This window comes from Strigops habroptila, chromosome 4, assembly GCF_004027225.2.
Source record: "Strigops habroptila isolate Jane chromosome 4, bStrHab1.2.pri, whole genome shotgun sequence".
Lineage (NCBI taxonomy): Eukaryota > Metazoa > Chordata > Aves > Psittaciformes > Psittacidae > Strigops > Strigops habroptila.
Window position 1 is genome coordinate 69,574,836 of NC_046358.1, and position 7,707 is coordinate 69,582,542.

The 7,707-nt window shown below is 60.0% G+C and overlaps 1 protein-coding gene across 3 annotated transcripts; it reads right to left on the bottom strand.

Annotated features, from left to right (window-relative positions):
• Positions 1 to 110: 110 nt before the first annotated feature.
• ANTKMT (adenine nucleotide translocase lysine methyltransferase) lies at positions 111 to 2,864 on the bottom strand. 3 transcript variants are annotated; one of them, XM_030482152.1, is made up of 5 exons: positions 2,675 to 2,864; positions 2,501 to 2,605; positions 1,728 to 1,868; positions 1,162 to 1,212; positions 111 to 582 (listed from the first exon to the last, which is right to left on the bottom strand). In XM_030482152.1, exons 1-5 carry the CDS (start codon positions 2,837 to 2,839, stop codon positions 394 to 396), a joined length of 651 nt encoding a protein of 216 aa, XP_030338012.1. In that variant the 5' UTR covers positions 2,840 to 2,864; the 3' UTR covers positions 111 to 393. The 3 variants fall into 3 exon arrangements, with proteins under 3 accessions (XP_030338012.1, XP_030338013.1, XP_030338014.1); XM_030482153.1 differs by lacking the exon at positions 1,162 to 1,212 and having other exon boundaries at positions 2,675 to 2,860; XM_030482154.1 differs by lacking the exon at positions 2,501 to 2,605 and having other exon boundaries at positions 2,675 to 2,846.
• Positions 2,865 to 7,707: the final 4,843 nt, after the last annotated feature.

Consider the following 7,707-nt stretch of genomic DNA (forward strand, 5'->3'; position numbering starts at 1 on the left):
GCTGGACAAACTCCCTCCTGAGCTGCCTCCAAAGGGTCAGAGCAAAGCCTGAGGCTGGGAGCAGCTCTGGCTCCAGGAGCACTCTGTAGCTCAAAGGCAAAGCAAAAGTCTCAAGAACCAACCAAACGTTTATTTTGAAAACTGAACTATAAATAAGGCAGCAAACGTACAGAAAGAGGCACTGGAGGTTTAGCCCTTAAATCCTGCAATAATTCCAGGATTTCTAGGTCTGATTTTCCCCTCCCTTGCTTCCCCCAAACTGCCCACTCATTGGAAAACTAAGGGACTGCCACCCTGCAAGTCCCTGGGAAAAAGCCTGGCCAAGCAGCCCTAAGCTGAGCCCAAGGGCTGGAAGGGCTCCAGTGCTTAATGCCAGGCTTAAGGAGCCTGCTCTTAGACCCGGCTTCCCTCCACGCTGCTCTGCGCTGCTCGCCGCACCTCCTTCATGTCATAGGCCCAGACTTGCTCCAGCCCCTGCCCGAGGGTGCTGGTGGGGGTCCAGGAAGGGAAGGGGAAGCGTCCAGCCACCACCCGGGCTTCGTCAGAGAGTTCTGCAAGGAGCTTGGTGGCCAGGGGAGGTTTCTGGGGAGAGACAGACAGCCATGTGGTGGCAGTGCCACCAGGGACCACAGGACAGCTTCTCAGCAGGGCTGGTGGGGCCCAAGCAGGCTCCATCAACCAAAGACCCTTCCAAAACATAGGGCTGGTGCCAGCCCTGTGCATGGTTGGGTCTGGGACCAAGTAACAAGTGATAGGACAAGAGGAAATGGGCTCCAGCTGCACCAGGGGAGGTTTAGACTGGATATTAGGAACAATTTCTTCCCCACAGGGTGGTCAGGCATTGGAACAGGCTGCCCAGGACAGTGGTGGAGTCACCATCCCTGGAGGTATTTAAAAGATGTGTAGATGTAGCACTTACTTAGGGACACAGTTTAGTGGTAGCCTTGGCAGTGCTGGGTGGGACTTGATCTTAAAGGTCTTTTCCAACCTAAATGATTTTATGATTCTATAAATGTGGATGGTGCTGAGCACCAAACCACTCGTAGAGACTTATCTTTTGAAGAGTGTTTGCCACTGTCCCAGATTATCTCTCTTTTCTAAGACAACCCTCCTTGGAGCTCACTCTGAACAAGTTGGGATGTGAGGGAGGGACCGACTTACCACGCTGGGGGCCAGAAACACAATCACATTGTGGCAATCTGAAAGATTCACCTTAAAAGAGAATGAAAAGGGGAATGAAAGAAGCAACAAGCAGAGGGGGAGAAGGAGGAAACTGAGTGTCTCAACACCTTCTGAATGATCTTCTGAACCTCGGAGGGAGCAGAGATGCCCCACGTGTGGGATGAGGATGTGCTGGTGTGCTTTGGGAGCAGCGCCTCTCTCAAGTGCCTGCCTCCAGCATCATCTCAGATCCACCTTCCCTGCTGGGTTTCTCTGGTCAGGCCGCAGGTACCTTTAGGAGCACATCTCTGAAGGCCACCATGTGTCAGCAGCACCTCAGACCTCTCATCAAAGCTGCTCTGAGAAGCAGCACTGCTGCCTGCCGAACCAGCAGCCAGCCACAGGCTGCCCAGGCTGGCGTTCCCTGGGAAGGAGGATGGTTTTCTACCTCCTGGGAGCAGCGTGGGTTGGGGAAGGAGCAAGCAACCACCAGCAAAGCCTGGCTGGGGCTGCGGACCAAGCCCTAGTGCTGGCCTGAGCACAGCCAGACCTTGGGACACTGTTACCTTCCACAGGTCTTTCTTCAGGAAGGAAACCTTCCCGTGGTAACCAGCCTTCCAGGCCCGGTAGTGGGAGAGACACAGGAGCCAGGGATTGAGCTCGTAGCCAACGGCTGGTCTCAGACCTTGCTTATAAGCCTCTAGCACCTGAGGAGAGAGAGCGAGAGCTGAAACTAAAACGAATCTCAGGGTTGAGTCTGGGCGACGGTTCGGGGGGCAGGGGCTGTGTCCCAGCTCCACTCGCTCCCTCATCATGGGCAGGGTGGCCTCAGTCCTTGGCACCTTCCTCCTAGAGTGCCTTCCCACCCTGCTCACTGCATGTGATGTCTTCTGTTGCCATCAAGGACCACCTAGGGTTGTCCAGGATCCTCTAGGACCACCTAGAACAGTCCAAGGCTGTTTATGACCGTCTAGGGCTGTCTAGGGCCACCTAGGGCTTCTCTAGGGCCACCTAGGACTTCTCTAGGGCCACCTAGGACCACCTGGAGGTTGTCTAGGACCACCTAGGCCTGTCTAGGACCACCTAGGACCATCTAGGGCTTGCCTAGGGCTACCTAGGACTGTCTAGGGCCACCAAGAGCTTGTCTAAGACCACCTAGACCACCTGGAGCTTGTCCAGGAGCATCTAGGGCTTGTCTAGGACCACCTAGGGCCACCCAGGAGGGCCATCAGATGCCCAGCAGGGCGCAGGACAGTAGCCGCTTGGGGGGCCCCCATCCACCATCCTGCTGAGCACAGCCCCCTCCCTGCCCTCCTCGCAGCCCCCTGCCTGCCCTTACAAGCCGTCCGTCTCCTGATCCCAGATCCACCGTCTTCCCGGAGCGTCCCCGCAGCAGCGCCAGGGCATTCGCCGCTTGCTGCGGGCCGGAGGGGTGGTAGGGCACCTGGGGAGAGGGGGGTCAGCGCCAGGGGCACGGGAGAGGCCCGGGGTTGGGAGGGGGCATCGGCGGTACCTGCAGCCGCAGGGGCACCCGGCGGAAGCCGGGCATCAGCAGCACAGCCCACGTAGCCCAAGCGGTCACCCCGGTGGCCACGGCCAGCTCCAGCAGCGCCCGCCCGCCCAGCGGCCCCTCGCCCGGCCCGCGCCATGCCGCCTCCCCGGGCTCCCCCGGCTCCATGGCGGGCGGAAGGGGCGGCCCCGCAGCTCCCGCCCTCCGCCGGGGCCGGGCCGGGGCTGTCCGCACCGGGCGGGGGGACGGGGCAGGGTCCAGCTCCTTGCCGGGGGAGCTTTGTGTGCGGGGCGGGAGGAGCGGCGCCGCTTGTTGCGGCCGTGCGGGGCTGTGCGGGGCTGGGTACAGCAGTGCCTGGCCGTGCGGGGCTGTGCGTGCCCGTGTGCGGTTGTGCGTGGCTGTGCATGGCTGAGCACGGCTGCGTGCAGTTGTGTTCGTGGCTGTGAACAGTTGTGTGCAGTTGTACGCTGTTGCTATTGCTTGTGCATAGGTAGTCACAGCTGTGCGTGGTTGTGAGCAGACTGGGGCAGCTGTGCCCGCCTGTGTATGGCTGTGCATGGTGATGTGTGCAGGTGTGAACAGCTGCGCGTAGTTGGGCACGCTTTTGGGTAGTTGTACGTGGCTGTGCATGGCTGCGCACAGTCGTTCACGGCTGTGAGCAGTGCTGTGCACGGTTGTTCACGGCTGCGAGCAGAGCTGTGCACGGTTGTTCACGACTGTGTGTGCCACAGGCGGTGGGTCTCCCGCTGCGAGGGAGCCGCGACTGTGGGAAAATTCCAGGCTGTGGGATGCGGGGGGGCTGGGCCCCACAGCTCCTGCCCACCTGCAATTAACCCCCCCAACCCCAACGTGGGAACAATGACAGCTCAGGAGGGCAACGGCTCCCAAAGGGCGGCAGGTCCCTGCCCGCACGGCCCCCGCTGTCATCTTCCTCCCTGGCTCCCCCTGGCCACTGGGTCAGGGCTTCCTGGGGATCCCCTCCAGCACTGTATTGGGGTGTCCCCTGAGAGATGGGGATGGTCCCAGGGGTCTATGCCATGGCTAGTGGCACCCCACAGGCTGACCAGCCTCCTCCAGGGCTTTGGGGTGCCCTGGGACATCCATCACCGACTGACTACCTGTGGGTAGCCCCAGCTTTGGGGTGCAAGGGAGTGGGACTCGGGGGGCTTTTTACAGGGGCCTGTAGGGACAGGACAAGGGGGAATGGCTTTACCCTGACAAAGGGAGATTGACGTGAACTCTTAGGCAGAAGTTCTTCCCTGTGAGGGTGCTGAGGCGCTGGCACAGGTTGCCCAGAGAAGCTGTGGCTGCCCCATCCCTGGCAGTGTTCAAGGCCAGGTTGGACACAGGGGCTTGGAGCAATCTGCTCTGGTGGAAGGTGTCCCTGCCCATGGCAGGGGGTTGGAACTGGATGAGCTTTAAGGTCCCTTCCAGCCCAAACCATTACATGATTCTATTATTGTGGAGTGGGATTCCTACCTCCTCAGCCCTGTGGAAGGCACCGGCCTCCCTCGAGACCCCCTTTGCCAATGATCCAATATAGGCAGTGGCCAAGGGACGAGCTGCCAAAGGCAAGCACGTGTTTCACTCTAGTCTCACCTTTATTTGTGGGAACCAAACATTCCACCCTTGGAATGAGGATGCACACATATGCACATGTGTGCTCTACCCTCAAACCACACCATGCAGCTCAGGATGCTTAACAACAACCAGACCCCATTAAACACAGCCCTGGAGCAGCAATGCAGCTCCACTGGGGAGGAAACACCATCCGTAGAGCCCAGAGATATTGCCCAAGGATGTTCTCCCTCCCTACCCCGACGTGGCTGCAGCCAAATCGAGAGCCACGGGGATTGCTCCGATTTTCTGGTGGGGCCAGTTAAGGCTGAGAGTGAGCAGAAAATCTGGGGAAATAGGAGCTGGGGGAAGAGGGGGCCAGGGGCTGTGGAGGAGGAGGATGGTCTGTGTGGACGAGCTGGTCCCTGGGGCAGCCCAAGGCCCTGCCGTGATGCTGCAGAGCAAATTAATTAAGGAAGCAATCCCCAGGCAGGGCTGAACTGTCTGTGCTGGGCCCCTGGGACATGGTGAGGGGTGGGAGCATCCCCCTTCTGCCCCAGCCCGGGGTGTCCTCAGCATCTCGGGACACTGTGCGAGGGGACCATTGGGATGCGCCACTGGAGCCAAAGACCTTTTAATCCACCTCTTTCCAGGGCAGCTTCCCTCCGGCGGGGCCGCGGTGGCTGCAAAGCAGCCCCGACCGCCAGGAATTTGTCACTATGCGCTGGGAAAGCTGCTTCCCAACAGCTGCCGGCAGCCGGACCCACCGGGCGCAGGCGCATTGGACTGGGAGAGCCGGGGTGAGGGGCTGCGGGGCCCCCAGCATCCCTCCCCGCCACAGGGATGCTGCTGGCTTGGCTTTGACCCAGCCAAATGGGGGCCTCGAAGCAGCCTTTTACACCAGGCTTCAGGGCACAGCTCCCCGAGGGGTGGCAGGGCTGGGGGATGTCAGTGTCCTCGGGGACACCAGGCTCACGCTTCTCTGCTTGCTGAGGGTCCTGCCCTCTGGTCCCTTCTCTGCTGCCCCATGAGGACACCCAAACTGCCCCATCCTATCTGCTGCTGGGCTTCCTCCGGCTGCGGGGCATCATCCTGACCCTCTGATTATCTCTGAACCCCAAGGGCATCATTCTGACCCTGTGGGGCACCCCCAAACCCCAAGGGCATCATTCTGATCCTATGGGGCTTCCCCTGGCCCCAAGGCATCATCCTGATTCTATGGGGTATCCCTGAACCTCAAGGGCATCAACCTGACTCTATGGTGCATCTCTGGTCCCAGGAGCATCATCCAACCCTGTGAGGCACCCCCAACCCTCAAGGGCATCATCCTGACCCTATGGGCAATCCCCTGGCCCCGGGGCATCAACCTGACCCTGTAGTGCATCCCCTGGTCCCAGGTGCATCATCCGCCCCTATAGGGTATCTGTGAACACCAAGGTATCATCCTGACCCTGTGGGGGCCCCCCTGGGTCCCAGGAGCATCCTCCTGCCCCGCGCCAGCTCCTGGGCTCCTGGGCAGGGCAGGCAGCAGAGGCAGGGCAGGCAAGGCAGGCAGGGCAGGCAGGATGAACAGCGTGGGCAGGATGGGCAGCACAGGCAGGACAGGACTGGCCATCCCGGGGTGGCTGCCGAGGGCCGCAGCGGGGCTGAGAGGGGCCTCCCCTTTGTGCCTCCCCTTTGTGCCCCGTGATTCACTGGTTCGGGCTTTCATCAGCAGCAGCCGGGGAGAAGGAGGGTGAAGGGGCAGGAGAGGGGGAGGAAGGGCTGGAGGCGAGGGGGAGATGGCGGGAAACGGTGCTGCCTTTGTGCGACAGGGCTGGGGACAGCGATGGGGACACCCAGGCAGTGCCACTGCTCTGTGCCTTCCCATCCCAGCCTGGACACCCATTGGCAGCGTGGCCGAAGAGCTCCATGTGTCCCCGCCTGCCTGGACACCTGGGTCCACAAAGCGGCTGATCCCATGGGATGAGGAGCCCCGGCACCTCCCTGGGCACATTTCCATTTAGGGACGTGTTGTGAGCATGCTGCCCTCCATGGTGTCCCCAGACCTCCCATCGCAGGGACTGGGTTTGGAGCGGGTCTGGCTAGTCCATCCCTGGGGATGCTGCATCCACCCTTGTCCAAGTGAGCACCTCAGGGGGACCCTTCCCTGTGCTGCCTGCAGACCTTCGCCATCGTCACCACCCTCACCGAGCCCAGCTGAGCTCCACTGCCCCCCAGAGCCCCCCAGCTCCCAAAGCTGGTCTGGCCTCCCAAAGCAGACCCTGTCACAACATGGTCCCCAGCTCTCCCCCCTCACCCCACCACATTTTCCATCCTGCTGAGGAAATATTAACTGGGATGGAGTTTGGCTCATTGTGTTTTTACCCTCCGTGGCCAAGAGGCTGGACAGGAATTTGGCTTGGCCAGGGCTGGACTCTGCTTTCAGGGAATTGCTCAGATAACTGGCCCTGGGGAGATGGGGATGATGGGGCTGTGGGATGCTGGATGCTGCCATGGCAGCCCTGAGCAGCAGGGAAAGGCTGTTATCCCCATCCTACAGTAGCGAAACTGAGGCACTGGCTTCCTGGATTCCCTGTGGGATGGGCCCATAGGAAGCGCTTGTGCCCTGGCTGGAGCCCAGCCGCAGGAAGCAAGAGCAGCCAACCCAATCTGACCCAGGGCAGAGGGCACCGAAAACAGCCCGAACCCCCCACAGCGGTGAGCGAGGCACAGAACAGCCCTTTCCGCAGCAGCAGAACAAACTGCTCTGGCCAAATAAACAGATTTGAAGCAAAACAAGAGATTCTGGTGCTGGGCAGATGCCGCCGGATGCTCGGCGCATTAAATCCTGTTCTTCAGCTGAGAGGAATGCGCAGGATTGCGGTGGGGTCGGAGCAGCCGTGATTTACCCTCGATGTGTGCGGAGGATGCTGTGGGCAGCACAATTCCCTTTGCACCTCATTTATTGCTTTTCCATCCCCATTTTCCCTCCTCCTCCACTGGGTTTCCCATCCTTCCCCCTTCCCACTGCCTTGCTCAGTTCCTGCCTGTTGCCAAAATCCGGGGGGATTCTGGCATCCTCAAGAGCCGGGCGTGGAGCATCGGACTCCCCCAGGGATGGATCCTGCCCTCGGGCCCAGCCTGGCCCCAAAATGAGCACCAGCCCTTTAGCAGGAAAGCATAAAATAAGCATCAAATTCTTCTCTGGGGAAAACATGTGTTGCATATCAAACCCGCCACCAGCTCACGGGCAGGATCATATCACAAGCAGATCATTTTATACACACACACACATTTATATGTATATATTTGAATTCCAAAGCCCACAGCACTCATTGGAAATGGTTTCTTGGCAAGGCAAAGTGCATTGTAGACAGCAAGGGCATCAAATGAAGTCCAACCAGGCCAAGTGCAAGGTCTCCTGCACATGGGCTGTGGCAATCCCAAGCACAAACACAGGCTGGGGGAGACTGGATGGAGCAGCCCCAAGGAGAAGG

What these genes read in the sequence shown, in the direction of transcription:
- ANTKMT (XM_030482152.1), bottom strand. Translation starts at nt 2,839, where the DNA reads ATGGAGCCGGGGGAGCCCGGGGAGGCGGCATGGCGCGGGCCGGGCGAG. An exon ending in GATCAGGAGACGGACGGCTT is followed by an intron (nt 1,869 to 2,500) that starts GTAAGGGCAGGC and finishes CTCTCTCCTCAG; the next exon opens with GTGCTAGAGGCTTATAAGCA. An exon ending in TGTTTCTGGCCCCCAGCGTG is followed by an intron (nt 583 to 1,161) that starts GTAAGTCGGTCC and finishes GTCTCTCCCCAG; the next exon opens with AAACCTCCCCTGGCCACCAA.